This window comes from Pleurodeles waltl, chromosome 4_1 (assembly GCF_031143425.1).
Source record: "Pleurodeles waltl isolate 20211129_DDA chromosome 4_1, aPleWal1.hap1.20221129, whole genome shotgun sequence".
In the NCBI taxonomy this organism is placed as follows: domain Eukaryota; kingdom Metazoa; phylum Chordata; class Amphibia; order Caudata; family Salamandridae; genus Pleurodeles; species Pleurodeles waltl.
Window position 1 is genome coordinate 882,039,600 of NC_090442.1, and position 26,206 is coordinate 882,065,805.

Sequence of the window (26,206 nt, forward strand, 5' to 3'; positions counted from 1 at the left end):
GCCCCTGCAGTGCCCATGCCACTGGCATGGGCACTGCAGGGGCCCCCATAAGAGGGCCCCTAAATGTATTTCACTGTCTGCTGCGCAGACAGTGAAATACGCGACGGGTGCAACTGCACCCGTCGCACAGCTTCCACTCCGCCGGCTCGATTCCGAGCCGGCTTCATCGTGGAAGCCTCTTTCCCGCTGGGCTGGCGGGCGGCCTGAAGGCGGCCGCCCGCCAGCCCAGCGGGAATGTCAGAATTACCGCCGCGGTCTTTCGACCGCGGAACGGTAACCTGACGGCGGGACTTTGGCGGGCAGCCTCCGCCGCCCGCCAAGGTCAGAATGAGGGCCTATATCTCCTGTTGTATGTCGATTGATCTTGGTCCTGGGTCTGGCTAACTGACATCTCACTTTCCCGCCAGTCATTAGGCGTTTGATCTTGAAATTGATTTATTCTTGTGGCCTACACCTTTCAGAGTAGGCCGGAAGCGCCCAAGTTGTTTGGGCCTGTTCAGCAATGCCATTTGTCTTGAGGCGGGTTGTCTGTGCTAATGGGTTCCAGACCACTGGCCACTTAGACTGTACTGGAGATACCCATAGCCCTTTCATCAGCGAGTGTTCTGAAAGATTGTTTGATTTGATGCAGGGCTTTACTAATGCCTGACTCACCCGATTGGGCACTGACAGAGCCGAGGATGCTTTGGCAGTTGCACTTTTATGGGCCCATGTGTGGCCACTGTGGATTTGGTTGTAGCTGTTGCGAGGCATGATGTGACTTCCTCTGTGAGCTGGTTAGTCTGAGCAATAACAGACGAGGCAGCATTGTTTGGTGTTGATTCTATTACGCCAGCTGTTTTGCACCTGCTTTCCTGGCTGGGCATATTCCTCACTGGCTTGGCCAAGTGGTCTGGCACCTCTGTGGGCTGTCTGCTCTGAGAAATGTCAGATGGGGCAACATTGTTTGCTGTTGATTCTATTATGCTTTCTATTTTGCAACTGGCTTCCTGGCTGGGCATGTTCCTCACAGGCTCAGCCACGTGAACTGGTGCCGATGGGGGTCCTATAGAGGAGGCAGAGACTGTTGGGGAAGAACGAAGGTGCCACCACTTGTCAGGACTGACTCACAGATAGCAGAGTCCAGGTGCTGGGTCAAAGTTGTTGGGGCTTTCTGTCTCTGAGGGTCAAGCTAGGAGCCAAGTCAACTAGCCCCTGGAGTCACTATGGGGTTCTGGGTCAGGAAATGCAGGCAAGTCCTTTTCACCCAGGTAAAAGAGCACCAGATCAGGGCAGCAAGGCAGTATTCTAGCAGGGCAGCAACCCTTCTTGCTGGTAGACTATCCAGAGGTTCAGAAATGTACTGAAGAGCTGGTATCTGCGGTCCAGTATGTATACCCAGTTGTGAATTGAAATGGTGGAAAAGCTATTAGACATTTCCCTTTGACGTACCCAAGCTTCCTGCTTTCCCTGCCCTGCCTCCAGACTAACTACAAAAAGGTATGCAGCCCTTTGTGTGGAAGCAGCACACATTCTATACAAATGTAGGTAGGGCTGGGTACTAACACCAACCTCCCATCCTGTCAGTGCTCTCTATTGTGTGTGGCTGTCTGGGAAGTATACACAATGCCCACCTGTCAGCTACACCCAGTCATGTGACCTGAGGCAGGCTACAAGTTAGGGTTTTTCATTACAATTCCAAAGATATTAAACATGAACTGGTTACCTGCTCTCATTTGGAAATTACAGCGTATAATAAGGTACCTCCAATGTTAGTCTATGGAATATGTAGGCCTTGCAGTAGTGGTAAACTAATTTAAGAGTTGTTCACGACCAGGGCATATAAAACTTATAATTAAATGTCCTACTTCTAATGTACACTGCACCCTGCACTCAGGGCTGTCCAGGGTCTATCGTAGGGGTGACTAATATGTATTAAAAAGGAAGGTTTGGGTCTGGCAAACGGTTTACTTTGTTAGGTTGAAATGGCAGTTTAAAACTGCACACACAGGCTGCGGGTGATAGGCTTGTTAGATGTTTACAGGAGCGACTTAAGTGGGTGGCACAATTAATGTGTGATGGAACAACCCATGAGCCAAACATGCATACTTGAACAACGCGGTCGGAACAACAACTGCGTTGTTTCCACAAATGCCTTCACCATGCATGCATTTACATGTTTTTTTGCTGTAAAGGCATGCCTAGTAAAGGCATGTGTGGAATGGCATGCGTGGTTTTCGCATGCCATCCCCCCACCCGCCCTAAAAATACAACTACCCGCCCCGCACCCGCCCTAAAAAAAACTTTCCGACCCTCCAACCCGCCCTAAAATAAAACTACTCCGACCCCCCCACCCGCCCCTAAAAACTACCCATTTACACCCCACCCACCATGAGCCTTAAAACCTACCCTGGCCCAAACATAAAACTACTTCGACCCCCCACTCGACTTAAAAATAAAACTACCCCAACACCCCACCCACAAAATAAAACTACCCAACCTCCCCACCCGCCCCTAAAAACTACCCGAATACCCCCCACCCTCTCGAGCCCTAAAACCTACACCAACTTGCCCAAAAAACAACTGACCCCACTTCCAAAAATAAAACTACCTGCCCCTAAAAACAAAATTACCCTCACCCCCACCTCCAAAAACCAAACTACCCCGATCCCCCACCCCCAAAAACTAAACTACCATAACCCCCCACTCTTCATCCCCAAAACCACTAACCACCCGGACCACCCGCCCCCAAAAATAAAACTACCCTGATCCCCCACCCCCAAAAACCTAACTACCCAGATCCCAGCACTCCCAAAAAACAAACTACCCACCCCAAAAAACAAACTATCCTAACCCCCATCACCAAAAACCAAACTACCCTGACTCTCCACCCCCCAAAAAAACTACCCCTACCCCCACCCCAAAAACCAAACTACCCCGATACCCAACTCCCAAAAAACAAACTACCCCGCTCCCCCACCCCCAAAAAACAAACTACCCCGATCCCCCACCCCAAAAGCAAAAGTACCCCACCCCCAAAACAAAACTACCTCGACCCCTGCCCTTAAAAACAGAACTGCACGATTCCCCCTGCCCCTAACAACCAGAACTACCCGGATCCCTTCACCCCAGCCCCTAAAAAAACAAACTACCCCTACCTCCCCAAGCCCTTAATCCACCTCCACCCCTAAAAACTACCCCCCAACCCTTCCCCAGCCCTACTTACTTGACTGCGTCCTCTCCCGATGGTGACTCCCTTTTTCTCTGCCTTAACCACGCATGTGCGTTATTCTGCACATGCGTGGTTAAGGCAGAGAAAAAGGGAGTCGTTGTTAACGCAAGTGTGGTTCCGCTAGTGTTAACAATGTAGTTTGTTGTTCCAGAGTCGTTGTTCCAGATGTTCCCCTGGCACAATCAGTTCTGCAGGCCCACTACTAGTATTTCATTTACAGGCCCTCGATACATGTTGTATCCCTACATCACTTTGACATTAGTAGGGTACCAATTTCAGGGTCCATTGATTTAGCTGCACATCAGTCATCAGTTCCCAAACAGCTCCAAAGATGCTCCTTTTAGACCTTTTGGGACACCCACACCACACACCAAAAATCTATTGTCTGTTACCGCTAACGGGTTCTCCAGGAATGCAAACAGGTTCCACAGTGACCTCCAGTTGGTTCCCTGTCTAAATTGAGTATGACTATTTTTAGTCACTTGGTCCCGCTAGAATGCATCCACAGACTTAGAATGTGCGAATAATGCAGAAAGTTCAAAGTGGACCAACTCCTTTCTATTAGTATCAGTAGTATATGAATATGACTCGAATATTCCAACTTTATTTCTATTTTAGATGTTTTGAGGCTGAAAGACAAAGGAGTGTAGGAGACATAAAAGAGTAATGTTGGAGTACTCTTTTACGTACATTATCATATATGCCAATTTGAAATGGCCCCTAACTTTCAAAGACATTTGGTTTTATTTAGTACTATTCTTGCAGTATAATAAACAATTCAAATACATCCATTATTTGTCACTGAGAGCAGTGCTGAGTTTCCTGTGAGCACAATGCATTGAATGCAATATTTGCATCCAGAAAGTATTCATCTTTTTGTGTAATTGTTTCGTTATGGAATATACCAAAGTACATTTAACTGACACATTTCTAGCTTTGAAAAAGTCCCATGTGTATCTGCCATAAAAGGTGGAACTGGTTTTGTTACTTGCAAGTACCATACCCGCAAAAGCCTGCAAATAACTGAAACCTGTCATGGAATCCAACGGTCTCTGTATTGGAAATTCCCCAAGAACTATTGAATACTTTAAAAATCTGTAAGAAACTATCCCCTATGAGTCCCTGATGAAGTCCAACGGCAGGGATGAAACATATTAGCTGGGCTAACATCTTGCCTATTTGCAATGAAAAAGAAGCAGCAAGAATAAAAGAACTGAAAACATCTTATGCCCGGATGGTATCCTTTAAGTTAATGATGGACATCAGAATACAATCTGTAGACGTTTTAATACAAGACACGGCGATTACTGGTTATTATGACTGCTTTCCCCTTTACCTGTTTTCTGAAAAACTACTGTAATACACTGAATTAAAATGTTACCATGCGGCGCCAGCAATATTTGTTTTAAAATATGTGCTGCCTAGCTTAGTATTTGTCTAAGAACCCATGGACACATAACATACCATTTAATGAATTTGAATGTGCTTTTTACCACCCATTTAAAATGTTAACTTATTCTTGAGTTTAAGTCAGTAGTTTATCAAGCACATCGGTTTACCAAGGTGCCCCCACTTTCAGCAAGGCAACATTTACGCTCTCGCCAAATCCTCCGGCCTTTCCCAAAGTAGAATACAAAAAAAAAACGTACAATAAGCAAACCATACCGCTAAATACGGGGGTGTCTCTAAAAGTAAGTTTAGAATAATAAAAAGAACTAAAGGTATACTCGTGTTTACACTCTCCAGCGGAAATATTTATGCCCGAAAGAGGGTCTCAGACAACCCTAGAACATGTACACTTTCCGAGATAATTCCTCAGAGAAAGCCAGAAACCCCAGTTTCTTCACTCTACTGTGGGAGCCAAACGCGCGCGCTGCCTACATCTTTATGCACCGGGGGTGCAACTTCTAGTGTGCGTCGGGCGCAACTTCTAAGCTAGACTGACAGGGCGGGCTCACGACTCGTGGGCGGGCTTTGCAGCTCTTCGCCTCTTTTCAGCTGGGAGGGGCACGTACGCGGTGGGTGTGATCTGCGTATGGGTATTTTTCTTGTGAATAGCGGCGTGGACGTGGAGAGAAAGTGCGATGCTGGCCTTGTTTTCAAAGGCGTTGTCTTTCCTCTGGCGCCGGGCTGAGGATGGCGCCAGGGCTAAGACGGCTAGCCGTGAGTACGCGGGGGAGATTTTGGAAGGGTTGTAATGAACCTGACGTATTTTGGCGCCCTATAGAGGCCATTGGGCTTTTTGCTTTGTAGAGCAGTTGTGGGTAGTGGATGGTAAGCACAGAGTGTTTGGTGCTGTCTGGATATAGGATGGTAAAAGTGGTGCAAATTGTGAGACGTGCTTCTAATGCTTGGGTGCGGGAGGTGGGGTATTTTGACAGATAGTTGGAGAGGGATGAGGTCGAACCTAGAGTAGTGCGGTGTGGTTTGGATATTTAATATACTTATCATGTATTTGGGTTATGGGTGCAGCACACTACTGTTGACTGTTTTTTTTTTTTCTTCTTGTTTTTATTAGTTTTCACCATGTTACTTAATCGTTTTTATATGCATTGCTTCAGTGACGTCACGAGTGCATGCTTACAAAACATTGATTACACTTGAAACAGTGAAGGAGAAAAGAAACCATAAACCAAGCAGAACCTTGGTAGAGGTAACTTATACAGATTGGGCACATATTCGAGTTGATAGAAAATCAAGGCTTATTGTCAGCAATAGCTACATACTAAGATATGGTGCAGACAGGGGGAGCGGAACCCAATTTATGAAAATAAATAAGTGCTCAGTTATGTTAGTGTCTGTACAGATTTCATGGAAATTTCATATTTTGGTTCAAGACGCTCCAGGATTTTATCCCAGACGGATATGTTTATTGCTTTTCTTCCTGTGCCATACGCTCTTCTTCACATGATCTTTGGCAGTGGCAAACTTGTACCCCACCACTTGGCATTTTTAAATGCCGGCAGCTTGAACAGATTTCCTTACATGTAGTAATGGATCGCTTTGACACTGTTGTAGGTAAATCAACAAATCTGCCTGTCGGCTTGTCCTGTTTGGGCCTAGACATTAAGCCCCGGAGGCATTTCTTTTTGGGGGATGGTGAAGTGGTGCGAGTCAGGAACATAGTCTATTGTCTTGCACCAGAGCTAGTTTATCAATGGGCACGACCTGATCACGTGGTAGAAAGTGCCTTCTGATTTTATTTTTTATGTTTTTGCATCTCAGGCCTTCATCTAAAACAGGGAAGAATATGCTTCAATTGTTTTTGTGTAAGATATGTGTGTTGTAACGAATTATATCGCATTACTTTGAAGCGTGTTTCTGGAGATTGTGGCCATAAGTCTGACGGAAATGTTCCATTTTGTGTGTGATAGGTTCTCTCCTAGAACTAGCTCCCGCTTAGCTTTCAAACCACCTAGCTTGTGTCACAGTTTTCCCTAAGTGCATATTATAGGACGGTTATTATATGGTACACCTCTTCCTGTCTATACCATTTGAAGGATCCTGCCTGCTTCTGGTTCAGCTGTGCTGTCATGTGAAGGTCGCTTTGTGTAAAGCGCCATGTGCTATAAACTGACCTGGAGGTATTTCATATTAATTTCTCAGTCTCTCAAATACATTAATAATAGCTGATTTATAAAGGTGAGCCAACAGAGTTAAGGGGGGACCTGGCTTAGTAGTTCGGGCTGAACTGTTCCTATCACAGCAAGAGCGAGACTGAATTGGATATGGCTGGATCTAATCTGAAGTAGTGTGGTGGGCAAAGGAACAATGGGTTGGAATGGTACCCTAAGCGATTGTCAGTAGTTACACATTGCATGCATTCCCCCACTCACCTTTTGTTTGTTTGATCCACCTAAGTCACTGTAGCCCCACTCCATGCCGTAATGTTGGATACTTGATTAATAATGTTGAATTTAGACACACATAATAGGGGAATCACTGGAATGTATACCTCACACTGCGTAGTTTTGAGTAGGTATCTGTCCCAGCAATATTTAAGAATCTTTAAGAATATCGATTCAGCACAGACCTTCCTACCACTAATATACTCAGCAGCAATGAATATACTTAGCGCTGCTTTAATGTACAAATCTTTGTTGGTCCCATGGAGTTCAGCCAAGCTACCACCCATTGCAGCTGTGCTGCTATGTAATAAGTCTCAAAATGTGGGGCTCCCAGACCGCCCTCCTCTAATAGCGAATATAGCTTGGTTACGACTCTGTGCTTTCCGGTTGTCCTTATTAATTCTATTACTATTGTGTTTAGGTATTTAAAGAAATGTGTAGCAGGCCTCAAAATTATTAAAATGTTAATAGACCTGCAGGTCAAGTAACTTGAATATTCTAATTGATTGAACTGTTCTTTACCCATAAATTGGTCTCAAATTGTGTGATCCTAGGTAATTAGTTTACAGAGTCACCTTTTTCATCATTGTCACATACAAGTGCACCTTCAAATATATGAGCTTAGCATATTTACTGCAGGAAAAAAAATATTTTGTTTGATTAAATAGCCAAAATGTTTGCTCCATGTATAATGAGAATCTAGCCCACATATAGGGTACAAATGATCCATGATTTGCCTCTTAGTTTACTAATAGCATTGCCATGAAGGGAGGAGTGTTTCTCAGTTTGTTAAAACACTTCCTTTTAATAAATATATTACTAAAGTATGTTGTGGTAGCATACTGTCATTTACAAACAGTAAATTTCCAAGAAATGTCCAAAAACCTTCCCACTAACTTGCAGCTTTACTGACAAAACTATATAGAGTACTAATAATTTGTGAAAACTGGGTTTCAGAAAACGTCATTAAGTAAAGAGTTCTGATTTGTTTTCAACCCTTTAAATTAAAAAAAATGGACTTCCACAACTACTGAATATATATTTTGAAATGTTTGTACAGTTGACTTAGTGTGAAATAAGACTGTACAAACAACATTTAAATAACTACTTAGAGCAGGTCGGAGAAGTTCACCTTACAAAATCCTGAAACTCTGCAGTGAGAAGAGAAACTAATTGCAAGACAAACTGACTCTTGACCTCTGTCTCTCAACACAGAGCAAATGTGACAACAATATAACAAGATTTAAAGGGGTCTTTATTGCTCACTCACTTTCTGACTGAACAGAACACGTTAATTGCCCACTTGCCAGAATGGGCAAGGAGGCCCTGAAAATAGCTCGACCTGATAAAAAAATGACTTGCGACTTGTGAGTGGTTGAGCACATTTATTGAGACCTTGTATAGTGAGGTTTTTCATGAAATGCATAGTGTGAATAAATGGTATATTTGCAAGGAAGTGGGCATTGAAAGGAGAAACACCATTTGCCTGAGTTGTGAGAGGTGCAACATTTTTCCTGAAGTTCACTTAAGCTATTGTAGTTAAGCAGGAGGTGGATCCTTTAAGTTATGTCTGTAGGGTATCCATATACATATGTGCATAATTATTTAAAAGTATGAGGTTTGAGTGATAAAACACATGCTGTTTCTGGGGAGATGTGCTGCAGGGATGTCTCTGTTAGTGGCATAATGCAGGATTTAATGAATGTTTGAGCCTCGAAACCTTGCTAAAGTCTTCAAGTCTACTCAGTACTTTTGGGTGGTAGTCCCATATGTCTCAGATATTTAGCAGTACATAATCTTCTTATAATGAGATGATATGTGTTTGGCTTGTTATTGTCAAACCAGTGTCTGCTCCCTTCCTTTGGATGTGGTGTGCTAGGAGTTCCATAGCTAGAGCGAATAGTAGTTGTTACAGGTGGCAACCCTATCTGGTGCCCTTTTGGATCAGATCATTATTCTAAAATCACACTTTCCCTTATAACACTAGCAGTGGAGGTGAAGTAAAGGGTTAGGTTCCATTCCTCTATGCCCCTGCAAAACTTAATTTCTCTCATCAGCGAAAATGAATAGCTCCAGCTGAGTATGTCAAAAGATTTTTGCATGTCAATGGATTCCACTACTGCTCTTTTGTTAGCTGTGTTGCTCTCCCATTGCATGAACGAGCCTACAAATGTTAAAGGAGGTTACTCTACCTGGAACAAATCCACCCTGATCCTACTAGACCAACTGTGGAATAATTGATTGTATCTTGTCATGCTTGTTAGTTACCTTGGATACTCATATCAACACATTGTATACCCCTCTAGTTGTTTAAGCACATTGTCATAGACTTTGTGGAAAATGAGTTGTTCTTTAGGTTAGTGGCTGTGACATGCAATAAATTGTAGATATTCTCAAGCTGTTTGTAATTCCTATTAAATACAATTATAACACTTTTAGATACATACTTGTTGTTTTATTAGTTACAAAGTGGCTGTTGTAGCCAAAGCCAGCAGTTTGTATTTTCATCCGACAGTCAACTATTGTGGTGTTTTTCCCTCAGAGGAGTTCATCTTACCCTGTGAGCTTCCTTTGTCTTTAATTTTTTGTGTTTTCAGAGAAAATAGTGCCCGATCATACAGCTGGGGAGATAATTCCTGCCTGGTAATAAGCAACTAAGGTTTGGCTGCCAACTTAAAAGATTAGTAGGGAGGGGGTGGACATGTCCAGCTATCAGACATTTCGGTCAGGTCAAAAGATGCAGGAACTGCTACCCAAGACACATCTCTCTTTACATGTTATTTCTTATGAGAGGGTTGGGCTGGGAGAGAAGCAGAAAATAGCAGATCACCCCTCAAGTCTTTACCCATCATCTGTTTAATGCTTGTATGTTACTGTGGAGGTTTTCATCATCCATTACGGACAGCCTTTTTCTGTTTATTTTGTAGGTTTTGCAGAAAATTATTTTTTGTTGGACAGTTAGAGAGAACATGCATACACTGTCTGAGGCAGTCTCTGCTTGATTGCCAAAGTAATTGGCTGACAGGAGAGGTTAGGGTTGTCCAGCCTAGGAGTCCTATCTGAGCCATTGCTATGGCAGTTTGGAATTTAAAGGTCTGCCGCTCAAGCCCATCAGTTTTCAACCTGTTCTTATTTCAAGTCAGAATGAGGAGCACGATATGAGTAGGGTGGATTCTGGCTTATCCTACCTCCTGCTTTATGTACACAGCATCTTGACAGCATGCTCGCATTGGGGCCCTGTCAGAGGCAGTACCTTATGAAAATGACAGGCAACTGTTGATGCTCACTTCTCCTGCTTTCTTTGGCTAGTAAAGTGATGAGTATTGGATTGGAACCTGCTTGCCCCATGCAGTCCCACTTTGACTATCTTGGTGTGCAGTGTACAGTTGTAGCTCCTTGTGACTTTGCCTAATACACCCCTTTCAGGCTTACCTTGCATTATGAGCCGCACCTCCATTCAGCCAAAGTGCAGGGTGGTTCAGGATGAAATTGTTCTGCAGGGGACATTTTCTCATTAACCATTACCTTTGCTTGTAGCTTACATACCTCTTAAACACAAGGTATGCCCTCACACGTTCACTGTCCTTGTGGGGTGCATTAAAATGAGTTTCCATAATGTCTCATTATGTTCCAGAAATTTCATAAAACAGAATTTGCACTGTTGCACACTTCTGAAGTGTTCCTAACTGGGGCATTGTGACACTTGCATGAGGATATGTACTTTCTTTCGATGTTTTGATACTGGCATGGAAATATGTACCTAACTGGCATTGCAAACCTGTCACTGATATGTATATCTCACTAAGCGGGTGATGTACTTCGGTGAATATCTGCCTAATGAGGTTAATGTGATATTGTCATGTGGAATCTTATGAGTTGTCACAGGAAACATAGCTTTTCTGTAATTTAGCTGCATCTCCAGCAGGCCGGTGTGGGCGGAGGGCCCCTAAACATTTTACTGCCCAAAATTTGATGAATCAGATGTTGTTAAACCTCCTTGTCATAAGGCAATGTGCCCACAAGTTAAGACACCTCCCAATACATCAAAAATACAGTCTGTTAATTTAAAGGGCCCACTCAGTAACCGACTTCTAGATCAGCTGAATAGCTCAAAGATTAATCACAAAATTCAAAATGCCATATAGAGACTCAGCAAATAGATTAATAATACAGAGAAGTGTGAATTCCACATTATTCTAAATCACAAATGGGCAGCAAAATCGCAAGAGGAACACAGCGTACCAAGTAAAACAGGAAAGTCTTCAGACTCACCCCCAAGATCGGTGGTTTCTATGCATTATTTTCGTATATTAAATTTACAGAACTGCGGACTCGTTGTGGTGTGACTGAAAATGTTACATTCATAGGAAATCATAGCAGTCTCCTAAAATGTCATATTGCCTCAGCACCTAAGCATTATTTCTTTGCATTAATAATTATTTTGTCCTCTATTTGCTAATGCCACATGGAGATGGTGGAACAAACTTGATACATGAACAACAGTGTTTTATATTAATGACAAGGTCTCAGTGAGCTAGCGGAAGGACCTTTAAGTAATAGTTGCAGTTTTGTGACTGACCCTGGAAAGTCATTGAAGGCACCATAAACAATGATAATGGAAGTAAATAATTTTGCTTGACTTTGCTGCAGAAATGACAGACAGTGAAACGGGCAGGTGGAGGCAAGGCTGCAGTCCATTTTATGAAGCAAATTGAGGCCTAGTTGACAAGAATCAGAAAAATGCATTTCTACACAACATAGGAAATTTTGTTTCTAAGACAAGAGTACGATATCATGGTGTAGATGTATAATTAGGCCTGGGAGTTACATGAAAGCTCAGGGAGATTTTACAGAGTTCCGCAAACCTGCTGAATTGGGCACGCTGCACTGCTTGTGCTGATTTTTAGTGCTGGGAGCTCGTACCATGCTGAAAAATCTGCGCAAACAGCACTATGTGGCGTGCCAGACGGTACTGCTTCTCAAGTTGATTTTGCTACAACGTGAGTAGATTTTCTTCTCAAACAGTAGCTTTCTGACCGAGAGTGGTCGTAACCCCCCGTGTTGGAAAAATCTTGCCCAGGACCCTCCTACCAACTGAAAATCACAGTAGAAGACCCCAAATTTGTGTAGTTTTTCAGCTTGCATTTGAATTATCAGCCACTCCCTCGGGCATGGTTTTACAGATATTTGTCAGCCGTGAACCACGTGTTTCATTTGCACACTGATTAGTCTTTTAGTGTACATATGAATATTTAGATGCATAAATGCATGGCACACTAAATTATGCTGCTTCACCCCCTGCCCCCTTACCGGCTTACGTTTAGAGTTCTCCAACTCCTTCCTTTCATCATAAATTCTGCACTGTTCATCTTGCGACTTCTCTCTTAATGCCCTTTCCCTTAACTGTCCTCTTCTTCGCCGTCATGTATCCAGATCCCTTCACCATACAAAATATAGACAAATCAGACAAACACCAATAATCAAAATAGTCCCTGATATAGCACTTAAATGTCCACTGCTGATACTAGTGAGCTAATTCCTTATAACAGAAAACTCTTTCCCAATTGCTTCTCAGGCACCTGTCAATTTCAATTCTGTTGACTTTCGAGTAATATTCTTCGCATATTTCCCTATCTCCTTCCTCTTGTCTTGGAGGTAAGTGTAGCCTTGCTGGACTTTTAGCATCTGACAGATTCTGCCCTTCTTTGCGAGTAAAATATTGAAAGCAAGCCTATTTGCTAGACAAATGATCTAATAGCTATCAGCTCGCTATCGATAGCTAATAAAGCTCCAACTGTACTAGTTGCAAGTTTAACTATTAGCGGTTAAAGCTTTCAAATTTTTAAGTTACTCACAACAGCATATACAGAAGGAATCATAAAACCAAAAATATCTCCCACAATGTAAGTACTACTAAGTTTGGGTCTAGCAGGAAATCCAACTGCTTGACTATCCAAATTATCTACTTGATAGATCTTACGAAACACTGACGCTAGGTAACCGCTCCGACCCAATTGACATAAAGTTCAAAATAAGCATTTACTCCGCACACCTAATAAACTCCAGTAAATATCTGATTTGTGTATTTGAGAACTTCAAACCAATGATAACAATCACTCCATTCCACCTTTTGGAAGTCTGGAATGTTTTCCTCTCTTTTTGTGCAGCATAACACCCCCTTTTGTTTCCAGTCTAAGTTCATCTTAGGTTGTGTTCACAAATTTTTTACTATCTCCTCCTCCTTTCCCCCACTTATCTTTACTAACACCTGTTCACATCTCTGTCTTTTCCTCAATAACTGCTCTCCTGTCTTCCAGATCATCACTAAATTTCTTCTCAGATGGCTTAATAAACAAGTTAGGTTCTGTCTATTGGCACAGGGTTGTGTCGGGTTTCTCTCTGGACCCAAAGAAATGCAACACCGTGTCCATTCTTTGCATTAGCATGGGGATTCATATGACTGTACATAGACACTTCTCACGGGACCAAATCATAATAAAAAGTAATATTCAAAATGATCTTGATGATACAGTAAGGTAAGGATTATGCTACACGAGATAACATAAGTGAGGAGAATGTTGTGATTAGTCATGCCTTCTCCTACAGATGCAAGTGAGTGCAGACATTGGCCTACAGTAAAATTAAACCTTCATATAACTATTTAAAATAAAAATTATCTTCTGAAGCATCCATAAGAAAAACTCTAAAGTTAAATTCATGCTATTCTACAGAATGTGAAGCAGTAGGAGTTGGTGTGGGGTTAGACTTAACACGACTATCATGTACAGGGGAACTCAAATCAATTAGAAAAGCAATCATAAAAATAATAATGACAATCGGCACTACAGCTACAATCACACTATATTGGTTCTTTGAAAAGGATAGCCATTGTTTCTTTACAGTCAGACTTGAATAGAAAATACCACTTGTAAGTACATTGATGATTACTGCAAGTTTCTTCTGTTTGTGCAAATAGCAAAACTAAGTTAATTGTTACACAGCTAGTTTATGTATGTCTATGTGAGCCATCCCTAACCCTACTCCATTGTCTTCTAAAATAGCAGCTCTACACTTCTTAAGAACCCTTTGCCCTATAGAATCTTCAGAACTCAACAAAGTTCAGAGTTCAGCATAGTTCAATTTCATAGATGCAGGTCAGTTACACTTGTTGTAATCAGCACCCCAAAGACATTCAAACTTCACTGTGGTAGCCTTCATTCACAGTGGTACTGCAGGCATTGTACACTGGTTACCCGCTCCATAGGTAAATGGCTCAAGTTTACTGTCTACAAAGTACGTCCACTCTGGAGCTGAGCACCTTCGACTAGGCACTCTTATTCTCGTTGATCTCTGGGCTGGTGGCTTTTCATCTTCAGTGTCACCCAGTCCACTTGATTCTGTCTCTTCTAAGACTGTTCGTGGAATGCTTCCATAAGAGATGCTCTGCCTTAGTCTCTCAAACTTCTTCACTCACTTTTCCCCTTCTGCAGTCACTCCTGGTCACAGTACTTAGTTTGTCTCTGGGATCAGAGTTGTTGTTTACTTGTGAACAAGGTTTCTTCACTGTGGTTGTTTCAGACTCATTCACTACAGGCTCAGGATTTACCTCACTTTGACTCTGTCCCTTCTGAAATGAGGTACTTGGGTGTTCTCTCTATCCCTCTCTGCTCCTTCAGAGCAATCAAGCGTAGTGATTGTCACTACTACTTCCTCAGGCCATCTCGCTTACAGTGTTTTGGAGGCATGCACCCAGTTAGGTAGTCCACCGCATTCAGTGGTGGTATTGGTGATCAGGATCACCTGGAAGGGGCCATGCCAACACGGTTCAAAGCACACATTTCTGACATACTTCTTCACTAAGACCCAGTCCCCAGGACTAAGTTCATGACACTGCTCCTTATTCAGGGTGGCAGTTGAAGCCTCTACCAGGTGAGAGACAGAACAAACTGTGCCAGCCAGTCCCTTACAATAGTCGAGCACCATTGCATTTGAAATATTCACAAGTGAATTCTCAGGCACAGAAGGTTGTTTTGTGGCCCTCCCAGTGAGGAATTTGTAGGGTGACAATCCTGTTTGCTGATCAAGGGTAGTTGGGAGACTCATCAACACCAAAAGTGAAGCATCTAGTCACTTCAGAAAGGTATACGCACATACTTTAGACAGACCGAACCCATTCACTTGCTCGACAATCTTCAGGTTGATTCCTACAGTGCAGTTGTTCAAGCTGTAAGGCTACTCTCCGCATTCTCAGACCATCATTGTTGAAATGGGCTCTACTTTTGGACTTGAGAAACTGGGTACTCTTGCAGTGAGAGCTTAGCTACAGTGGGGCTTCATGTTGCTTGGTTCTTTGTAGGCTGTGCTGTTGTGGCTTTCTGCATCAAACAAAGTAAGAACATTGTCATTGGCTAGTCCCTTACAGACCTGTTTTTGTCCCAGAGTATTAGACCTGACACATCCTTCTGTGTCAACCTATGTAGAGGCTTTGCCAGTTGGGGAAGGTTGGTATTCAGGATGTAAGGGGTGTCGAGGAAATTGTTGAAGTTTTTGAATGAAGTTCCCCTTTATCTTTACAGGCTTTGCCATGAGGACAAAACCCACATAACTACAGGAGTGTAGAATACCTATTGTCCAATGCACAGGACATATTGTTTGGTGTCAAGGGCAACAGGTTTTCATGTTTAATTCGTCTGATGTGCACACAGACTCAGACCCTGTAGCTCAAATCCCTTAGCTGCTAGTTTATAGTATGAATCTGTGGAAGATTTGTCTGCCACTAAAGTAGGATGTTTATATGCTGTGTTTGGTTTAACTTGTGAATATGATAAAAACAATGCAAAGCCTTTACTATTATGACCAGAGCTATAAGGAAATACAATGAGCTGTGATCTCAGATTGCTCTACTGGCAGCGGTTTCAGTACAAACACTTGTACAAATACTTGCAAAGAAATCAATTTTGAGGCTCAGAGTTGTGGAATTTAATAAATATCTACTTGCCCATGGGACAGATTACTTCCTAAACCTACTTGCCCTGTTAAAAAAAAATAAAAATAAAAAATATCCACTTGTCCCTTTTGGTGCCCTTGATGCCACGTAGTGCGGCGACAAATTATTGCAGCAATTTCATTATGTAAAAGCTCTCATAATAGCCTCTGATTACGGCCGGGCTTATACAGTAGGGTTTGAATATTAGCAGTTCTCTTATTTTGCCACCTTTTTGCAGATCAACATACTGGGGTACTAGGATAAATAGTTCTGGGGTGGAATGCCTTGCCAGTCTGTGCAAACCTCCTAACTTGAATGTTTTAGAGGTGTTCACCAGCTTTTCTGTAACCTTCTTCCACACCGAGAAAGATTGGGAATTTACCCAACAAGAGCAGAAGTAAAACGTCTTCCAGGATTGGGGAAAAAGTGGTTAGAGGGAAATTGAACCTGTAAACTCTCCACAGATTTTTGCATGAGCAAATCTACTCATGGAATTGTGCTGTTGCTAAAAGGTAATTCCCAAATGTTTTCTAGAAGTACGATTTCATGGCCTACTCTAAATTACTATGAATTTGTGAAATACATGAATCTGCTCTAATTCAAGGACACACACCACAGAAGCGCTTTTGTGACTTTCTTTAAGACTTGGACCCCTAATTAGATCTGGAGTAAACAAAGACCTTTTGTTATTATTAAAATTCTAACTGTCTCTATTGGCTGCTTTCGCTGTGCGTGACAGTATTTTGCTTTTTCAGAAGGAGCATTTTGGTAAATAAAACAGTTTTTGTTCAGTGCCAGTAACCACTGTGGCAATGTATGCTTTTTGAGACCAAGAATATATTCGCTTTTTGACAATGTTTGTTATAATGGTGAGGGCCAGGCAGCTCCCACAACAGTAAAGTTCAAAACCAAAAGGTTGACCACCAAAGTCATACCTAGTGGCTTTGCCAAAGCTTGTTTAGTTTCATGTTTTCCATAATCTTGTTGAAACTTAGTACATTGATTGATTTTCCATTAGGAATATTTTTGGGACTACTAGCATGCATCAATACGTTTTACTTAATGGTGATTCAAAGAAATGGCACCTACAGTTTCACAGTAGTTTAGTAAAATGTTTGTTTTCGTAGTTGCATTTTTTTGTGAATGTTTGTTTTATTTTGGAAGATAAAAATCCTCAATCTTGCTTTCAAACTTTTACAGATAGTTGCATCTAATCAGAGCGCATTCTGGTAGCATTATATGTAGCCTCATATTGTTAAACTTTGCAAACGTGTGTACACATTTGTATACTGAAACCATTGCAGTAGTGCATTCCGAGCTTACAACAGTTCATAGAGTGCTCACCTTAATAATAGAGGCTTTGCATTAATGAACCATAAATGCAAGTTTGAACAGTGTTAATATATGAACACAAATATTGCCTTAAGTCCTCTTTCCTGATCCATAATGTGGTACTGTAAGCTGGCAGCCAAAGAGTTTGTGCTGCAGGGTTTTGGACCTACTTGTCCCATGGACAAAATAAATAAGAACTTGTTGTCTGAGACCCCTAAAATATATGTCCTGAGCATCATGCTATAGAAATTCCAAACCCCTGTGACTGCTTGCTTGTGTATTTCCTTTCTGGATCAGGCTGACAGTTGGGCTTTTTTGTGAATCCCCCTCTAGACAGTGACATAAAGGGAAGCTGGGGTGTTGCCTATATATCCTGATTGGCCATCTGAGCTAGAGTGGAGGGAGGTGTGATCACTTACACCTGAATGGGCTATGCCTGCCCTCAAACAATGCAATCTCCAGCACCCTGGTGTGTGTTTGGGGCCAGGGCTGGGCAAGGCAGGAGCTTGTGAACAACAGAGGCTTTCCTTTGAAGTTTGCCTACTTCAAAGGCAGAAAGGGGTATAAGTAGTGGAGTTTGCCTACTTCAAAGGCAGAAAGGGGTATAAGTAGTGGACCTAAAACTGCAGATTTTTATATTTGGTTCTGGATCCAAAGGGAACCTCTGCCAAGGAAAAGAGCTGAGGAGAAGTGCTGCTGTACCTGCCTGTGACTGTGCTTTCTTGGGCTATCCTGCAGTTGCTGCTTCTGCCTATGACAGGGGGCAAAGTCTGGACTTGGTGTTTATATTCCTGCTTGTGAAGATTCTCCAAGGGCTTGGACTGAATGTGCCTTCTGTTTTGAAGTCTCAGGGCCATCAAGGTCTTCCTCAGGCATCACTTGGACTCTCTGGTGAGTGGTGTCCTATCCAGTCCCTTGGCCCTTGAAAGGTGAAGCTGGTGGAACAAGAACGGGAATACACGGGAACATTTTGACTCACCACCTGCAACGCAGCTGAAGAAAAGATACGCCACCCACCTTGTGGCTGATTTCAACGTATCGCCTGAATCGCAGCTGGGGAAACAACGCAGCACTTGCTTGAGGCTGCTGAAAACGATGCAAACCCCACGCAGCGCGGTTTTCAACCACTGTGTGACCGGATCTCTCGCATATTGTCGCTGGGCGTCAAAGTCATTGTGAGCCTGCGTGGATCCGAGGTGCCCTGTCCGTAAATCAACACATCCCTCTTTTGCGGTAGAGAAAAACAACACAGCGCCTATCTGACCGAAGAAGAAACTACACGCGGCCTCACTTGCACGTAAGGAATCGACGTATCGCTGACTTTTTCCGACGCATACTCGCCTGTGTGGCTTTATTTTTGACGCAAACCAGGTACTTTGTGTAACAACAATGTTTCCATTGTTTTTGATGGAGTAAGACTCTTTATACATTGAGAATTCATATCTTGACTTTTGTATGTTGGATTTGTGTTGTTTTGGTCTTCTTTGATTTAGATCACACCAGTTTAGAAAAAAAGCCAGTATTGGTGTCAGTTTTGTACTGTTTTTACTGTATTACTGTGTGTGTTGGTACAAATACTTTACACATTGCCTGTGAGATAAGCCTGGTTGCTTGTGCCAAGCTACCAACGGGGTGAGCAGGCGTTGTCTTAGGAGTGTAAGTCCCTTACCCTGACTAGAGTGAGGGTCCCTACTTGGACAAAGTGCTAGCTGACTGCCAACCAAAGACCCCATTTCTAAAAATAAAAAAATATAAAAAAAAACCCAAAAAAAACCAAACCAATTTAGAAAAATAGAGTAATAACTTATTTGGCACCAACACACCAAAAATCTAATCAGTAGAACCAGAGTTATGAATTTTTAATGTTTTAAGTGAAAATAGTGCCTAAAAGATCAAAGTGCCAACTGCAGAGATCACGTAGGGCAACACCAGACCAAAGTCGAAAGTTAAAGCCGACCACGATGGAGCGCCGTTCAGGTATAAGAAGTGGATGGGGACCTGTCAGCGCTTCTCTTTGGACCAAAGAAACTTTTGAGAAAAAAATGTCTGAGAAGGTAGAAGTTAAGCAGATAGGGCTGCAAGAGTGTCGAGGAGGGAGTGTCCTCTTCGGATGGCCCTGAAGCATACCCACAGTGACCATTTTTACCTTCGGGCTTAGGCACTGAAATGGAAGATGAAAATCTCTAGTGGAATGGAGCAGAAGGCTTTAGCTGAAGACAGTTCCACGTGGCAGATACCCCTTTGCGAAGGTCAGCTAAAACTGATTTGCTGCTGTGGTGAAGAACGTAGCTTGTGAAGCTGCAAAGTGAGTCCGACCGGCGATGCACCTCTGGCAGAAAGGCAAGCAGGTTGGCCCCAGTCTCCTCCTGGTTATCAGAGCACGTTTTGGCCAATTTTGTTTAAGTCCTCAGTTTTGGAAATTGGCCATCTGGGCACCTTCAGCACCACAGCCAAGGATCCAGAAGTGGATGGAGACCTTGTTGGGGTTTCAGGACTCGCAGATGGTGGGAACCTGTTAAGTCCCTGTGGCTCTGAACAGAAGGCCAGAAAACTAGCCCTTAGAGTCACTTCTGGTAGTCATGAGAGCAGATGTACATATAGGGCTCAACAACAGGGCTGGTCTCTGAAGGTTCAGCACACTCTTCAGGCATCAAAGCAGTCCTTCCAAGTACAGCAAAAGTCTGGCAGAGTGCACAGCAGGTCACAGCACCAGGCAGTCTTTTGAGAGTCCTTCTGCAGGTCCAGTAATGAATTGCAGAGAGGGTCCGAAGGTCCTATTTTTATACCCTGGTGCCCTGTTCCTGGAAGGTGGGAAGTTTCTGGAAAGATTCTTTGAAGTTCTTGAAGTTTCCCGACTCCCCTGCCTTGGCTCAAAGCTTAGCTGCAGTGAATATATAGGTTAGGTCGTTAAGCCTATTGTGAGGTGCAAGTTCGGCTGTGCTCAGCTCTGCCCTGTCCATCCTGCAGGTTTATGGCTCACTGAGGCACCCCTGTTCTCATTATTGTGCAACTGTTTGGGAGGAATTCACAAAGTCTGACTGTCAGCTAATCAGTCATGTGACCTCAAGACAGGTTGCAAGCACAAAGGGACAAGGGCAGCCAAATGCCACCTTTCTAAAAGTGAATTTTTCTAGATTGTAATGAAAAATCACTTTACTATTAAAGACGGTTTATCATTACAATTCCATAGGTACCAAACATAACATATCTACCTCCTCTAATTTAGGGATACCAGCTTATTAAATGTAATGAGGAATCCCCAAAGTTTTCCTATGCGAGGGGTAGGTCTCACTGTAGTGAAAAAAGCATTTGGTAGTTTTTCACTTCCCAGACATGTAACATTTAAAAGTACATTTCCTACCTTTTAAATTCCACAGAACACTACCCTATGGGCCACCTTGGGCATACCATGGGGGTGACATATATGTAATAAAACGGTCGTTTAAGGATTGGCAAGAGGGTTTAAATGCCACGTCAACATGGCATTATGACACTGCATTCAGGCTGCAATGGCAGGCTTGGGACAAGTATTACTTAGGTGGGTGGCACAGTAAGTGTTGAAGGCCCACTGGTAGCTTTTAATTTACCAGCCCTGAGTATATGTTATACCACTCTTGAAGTGAGTTGCAAGTAAATTAAATGTGCTAATTAGAAATATGCCAGTCAGACAATGTTTAGGGGGCTGAGCACGAGCACTGGTTAGCAGTGGAAAAGAGCACAGTCTTAAGATGACACATCCAGCAAAAAGTGGAGAGAAAAAGGCAAAATGTTTGGGGGTGACCCTGCAGAGAGGGCCATGTCTCAACAGTGAGCAAATGTACATTATCACAGGTTTGAATTCTGAGAGGTCCACTCAACCTTTCTTCCTTCTGTGTGCTTTTACTAATAAACTTGGTTTGTTATATTTGCTCATGTGAAAAGCTGCATATTGTCTGTTACCCTGGAAGAATTTCTATTCCTGCCATTGTCAGCAGTAAACCTCTAAATCTTTCCAGTGTGGGAAGAGATTGCCAAGGATGTGTTGAATATCTTTCAACTGTAAGTTAGTGGGTGTGCATACATTTACAGGGCATTCTAACCCTGGACCTACTGGTTCCCAGCTACCCCCGGCCAGAAAAGTGGAGTCTAGCTAGAATCCAAATCCTAATATGATTTCAGAACAATCAACAAGGCTATTATAAGAGCTTTGATATAATGAGAACACCAACATAATTTGTAACCACTGCATGACACAGAAAGGGACAAGTATATTCTTTCATTACAGTACAAGTACATTTAGGAAGCATTGTGGTCACTGCGCAAGCTAATATTTTATGAAATTATACATCTCTGCATGAATCCTTAGTTGGCGGAAACAAGTCAGGCGTTGATTGACTGGAATCATCAGTTTCACATAATTCGTTTTGTTTAAGACTTCTAATAGCATTTTCATTTTTCATTGGCACATTCAAATAGGCACATTCAATGATACAGCAATTTTGCATAAGAGATCCTTTACTAGAAGGTTAAAGGTGAGACAGACCTTAAAAGAAAAACTTCTTGGTCAGTGATTGGACCTAACGAGACAAACACTAGGTTCATAATTTGAGGAACCATTGGTGTTAGAACTCCGCCCTCAATAGTTTCTCTCTAGATAGATAGTGAAGACAATTAAGAGGTTTTTAGTGCAGGCCTACCAGCACCTGTATCACGAGGGCATGATTTTAACTTTCCATTAATGAAACATCATACATATGATCCATTTAGTTAATCAGGTTGTTCATATAAACCCTTAGGTAGAGTACGATAGTCACGTTTCCAGGTCCCCTATTCACTGCAATTGAAAATGAAGACCCTCTGAGCAGAGTAGAATAGCCCTAGCTAACCCATGGCTCTGTCCAGATCTTCCTCCTCCTATGCCCCATGGTCATTCTACCTTCACATTCCTCCCAGGTCCCTTCCTAAGGCTGTTTATTGGAAGGAAAGTGTAAAAAAAAAAAAAAATACAGTTATATGTTTCCTACATGTTAGTAGGACTGTGTATGTTACAAAAAGAACTTAAGAATATAGAGACTAGTAATTACCGCCACCGGCATGGCAATCTCGACCACCATATAAATAACAAGGGAAGACCGCCAAAGGCGGTCATCCGCCACCGGCAGGCTGGCGCCGATAGACAGCCGGACGATGATGGATTACATTATCCGACAGGGCTGCCCTCCAGATAATGTACCCTGTTTCCCCCAGCCTTTCCCTGGCGGGTTCCCCTGGCAGAGAAAGGCTGGCTGAAGGGGGCCCCTGTACTGCCCATGGACTTGGCATGGGGAGTGCAGGGGCCCCCGTGCAGTGCCCCATCACGCAGGTCACTGTCTGATTTACGGGCAGTGATCTGCGCGATGGGTGCTTCTGCACCCGCCGCACACCAACATTGGTGGCGGCCCCATTTGAAGACTCCGTCCATGTTAAGGCCCTTTTCCCTGCTGGGCTGGCGGGTGGAAACACTGTTTCTGCCCGCCTGCCCAGCAGGGAAAACATTATACTGCTAGCGGGTTGGTTGTCGCGCTGGCGGTCTTCTGTTGACCGTCAGCGCTGATCTCGGCGGTCTTTACCGCTGAGATCACAATGAGGGCCTTAGTCTACATATATAATCAGTAATTGTTGGTTTGTTTGGGCTAGCTCACAGTGCCACATCCAAACTCCTAAACTGGCCATGGTAAGGGATGCTGTCGACAACCTTGAACATGACACTTTGATTCCCAAGGAATCAGTTGAAACAGATCTGACCCTTTAACTTAGTCACTCCTGCGTGCCCAAGGTAAACACAAGAAAGTTACGAAAATGTATTTCCAAAACATTTATTGAAATTATCTTGTTCTTGTATAAAAAAACATGCGCTGCTATTTTTTGAAAAATGTGGTTACTATAAACAGCATCATTATAATAGTAAACAGTATAAAAATTTCAACCATGTTTATTGTTACTAATGTTGGCTCACTCCTATCTGTCTCTAATGCTACGCTAAGGATATCCTAGCGGGAGTACCCTTCTGCCAGCCCAGTTGGGATATCCTCATTCCTCAGTCTTGGTGCCAGGAGGCAAGTCTCAGTGCACAGGTTATCTTCTTTAGCAGGATGGAGGTTGGAGTCAGCAGGGCTGCATCGCAGTCATCATTTCGCAGCAGTTCTATGATCAGCTGCCATGCAGTGCTCCTCTCAACAGGTGTATCACGGACTCTGTTTACATATTAAACTCTTTTCCTATTTAACTGTGACCGGTACAGAACAGCCCCTTTGGATTGTCTAGCAAAAACTGTATATCTCCTAACAACCACAGAAAAAGAAAACCTTGTGTGCTGATTGCATGTCCTTGGACTGGATGTGACACTACAGGTCAATAACGCCTACCAAGAATAAATGTGTAAGCAGCACATTCTCGTTTGAGTAGAAAATTAGATGAAAAGTCACCATTCAAATACAATACCCTCTGCTTGGTCAGAAAGGAAACTACCCAAAAATAAGACAATAGCAATAAAATAAATATTTAGAATCTAAAACACATTAAAGCTTAATTTGGCTAAACATAACAACCATAAAACCATATATTACAGCAAATACATAAAAGGAATCGGTCATACTATAGTTAAAATGAATAAAAAATGCATTAAAAGACCAACAATTCATACAATAGAATAAAAAAGAATTAATACCCCATTAAATCCCTTGAATGCACAGGTGCTTTAAAAAAAAAAAAAAAAAAAAAAAAAAAAAACTGCCAACATGAAAGACAATATCTACTAAGAGCATTTGCCGAAATAAGAGCTGGGCATACATTTTTGAAACCACACTGTTTGAGGAGGGAGATTAGATATGCCTTTCTCTGGACCTCATAGTATTTACAGAAGAGCGTGGGTAGTGAAGAGACCATTGGTCGCAGCTGGAGCTGAAAGCTGTGGCAACAAATCCGGCCTGAATCTAGTTAGTAGGAAATTAGCATGATTAGTGGTTGGATGTTAGTATTGTAAGGTATGGCTCTATAAATAGGTTGGTTTTCAACAATAAATACTTCTGTCCCAAGACCTTCAGTAGAGTGTCCGATTCTTAGCTAACATCTTGTTTCTTAAAAAGTTGTCTTTCAACCAGCCACGATCTGCCTTTACGATTTTATCAGGGCAGGTAAAAAGATTCCCTTCCCTAGGTTCTGAAGCTCCTTTTTAATATCCTCAAACAAGAGAATTTGCAGCAAAATCAAGGGCTTAACAATCTTTCCGTATCTCCCTATTCAGTTGTGCTCTTGTAGTCCACAGATCAACCCAGCATAAAAGGGGGCTGATGGCAGTCTTGTTGGTAATATAGCTAGACCCCAGTTCTTCATGCACTGTTTAGGAAGGGGTACTATGTGGAAAACAGCAACCATCGTTCAAAAAACGTGTTTTCAGCTGCCTGAAGGGGGTCATGCTTAATGTACCCCCATAGAGGTCACTCCCATAGAAACAGTTTTAGCTTGATAAGACTTCTAATAGGACACTAAGTGGCTTCCTCCACAGTCTAGAAGCTAATTTCTAGACCACAGCATTGGATTTATTAGCATCAAACAACTTTCCAGAAAGCAGGTTTGTTCATCGTAAATAATCCTCAAATAAGACACCTTAAACCTTAACCTGTGTGAAAGCACAAGACCCTATCTTAAAAGTTAATGTTTTTGTGTTTCTTGGACCTACTACAATAATATGCGACTTACTGAAGTTAGTAGATCTGAGGTCCAGCTCACCCATAAATCCCACTAAAGCATTTATAATTGCTTACAGGCTCTTGGCCGTGTTTCCCATTAAAATTGTGTTGTCTGCGTTGAGCAGAACAGGCAAGGGCCAGCCCTTTTACTTGTGGGCAGTTTATTCCTCACTCCACTAAAACCTGCTTATGTTTATTTATATACGAAGTAAATGAAAAAGGGGGCCAGGATGTATTCCTGCCTAATACCCTGAAAGGTATTGAATCCCTCTGTGCAAAGAGAGTCTGAGGCATATCTAACTACAACCCCAGTATTGGCGTGAAGATCCCTCAAGAGAAAGATTATATTTTGATCAGTCTCCATGTCGAGGATAATTCTCCATAGTTTGTCACGATTAACTCAGTCAAAGGCTGAGGTTAAATCCATGAAGTCTAACTTGATAGAACCCTTACAGACCACTTTATATACATTGGTCAACAGTTGATCTTCCTTGTCTGAAAGCACATTGGAGGTGAGACAGTATATTAAGCTCCTCAAACCACTGCATAAGTGTTTCTAATAGCACCCCCCCCCCCAAAAAAAACCTTGCTAATAGAATATTGAAGGGAGATTACTCTATAACATGAAGGACTATCCCTATACCCATTCCTGAAAACCGGGAATAATAACAGCAGAAGACCATGAAGAAGGGGGCCTACCTTCACAGCAGTATTCAAAACATTGGTAAAGACAGGGGTTCAGGCATCCATGTCGCTCATATATGTCAGGAGGGTGATTCCATTGAGGCCTGGTGCTTTGTTTCTAGACAGACTCAAAATACACTTCTTTAGTTCATCCTGAGTAAATACAAAAAGTGAGACCCCGTTAGTATCATGCCTGCCTCGTTGCTCACTATATCTGATCCCCCGTTATAGTCATTTAGGCCCAAGAAGGAACCTGCATCTGCAGATGACAGATCCTCAGGGGCCTGAAGAGCAAGTTCTAAGGAACCAACACAGTCGGTACCAGCCCAATTGGAAGGCATCAGTGCCGGGAGTGCAGCCTCAGAAAAGTGTAGTGAATCCTAGTTTGTTTTAATGGGATAACAGGAGTTAGCTTAGCCTTTGGCTTGCAGACTCGTGC

General features: G+C 42.6%; 1 protein-coding gene across 1 annotated transcript in view; it reads left to right on the forward strand.

The window, feature by feature from the left end:
- The first annotated feature begins 5,286 nt into the window (after nt 1-5,286).
- MOV10L1 (Mov10 like RNA helicase 1) overlaps nt 5,287-26,206 on the forward strand; it is a 933,047-nt gene continuing 912,127 nt past the window's right edge. The window contains exon 1 of the mRNA XM_069227566.1: nt 5,287-5,374. Coding sequence (XP_069083667.1) covers nt 5,296-5,374 — 79 coding nt within the window. The 5' untranslated portion in view covers nt 5,287-5,295. The remainder of the gene's footprint in view (nt 5,375-26,206) is intronic.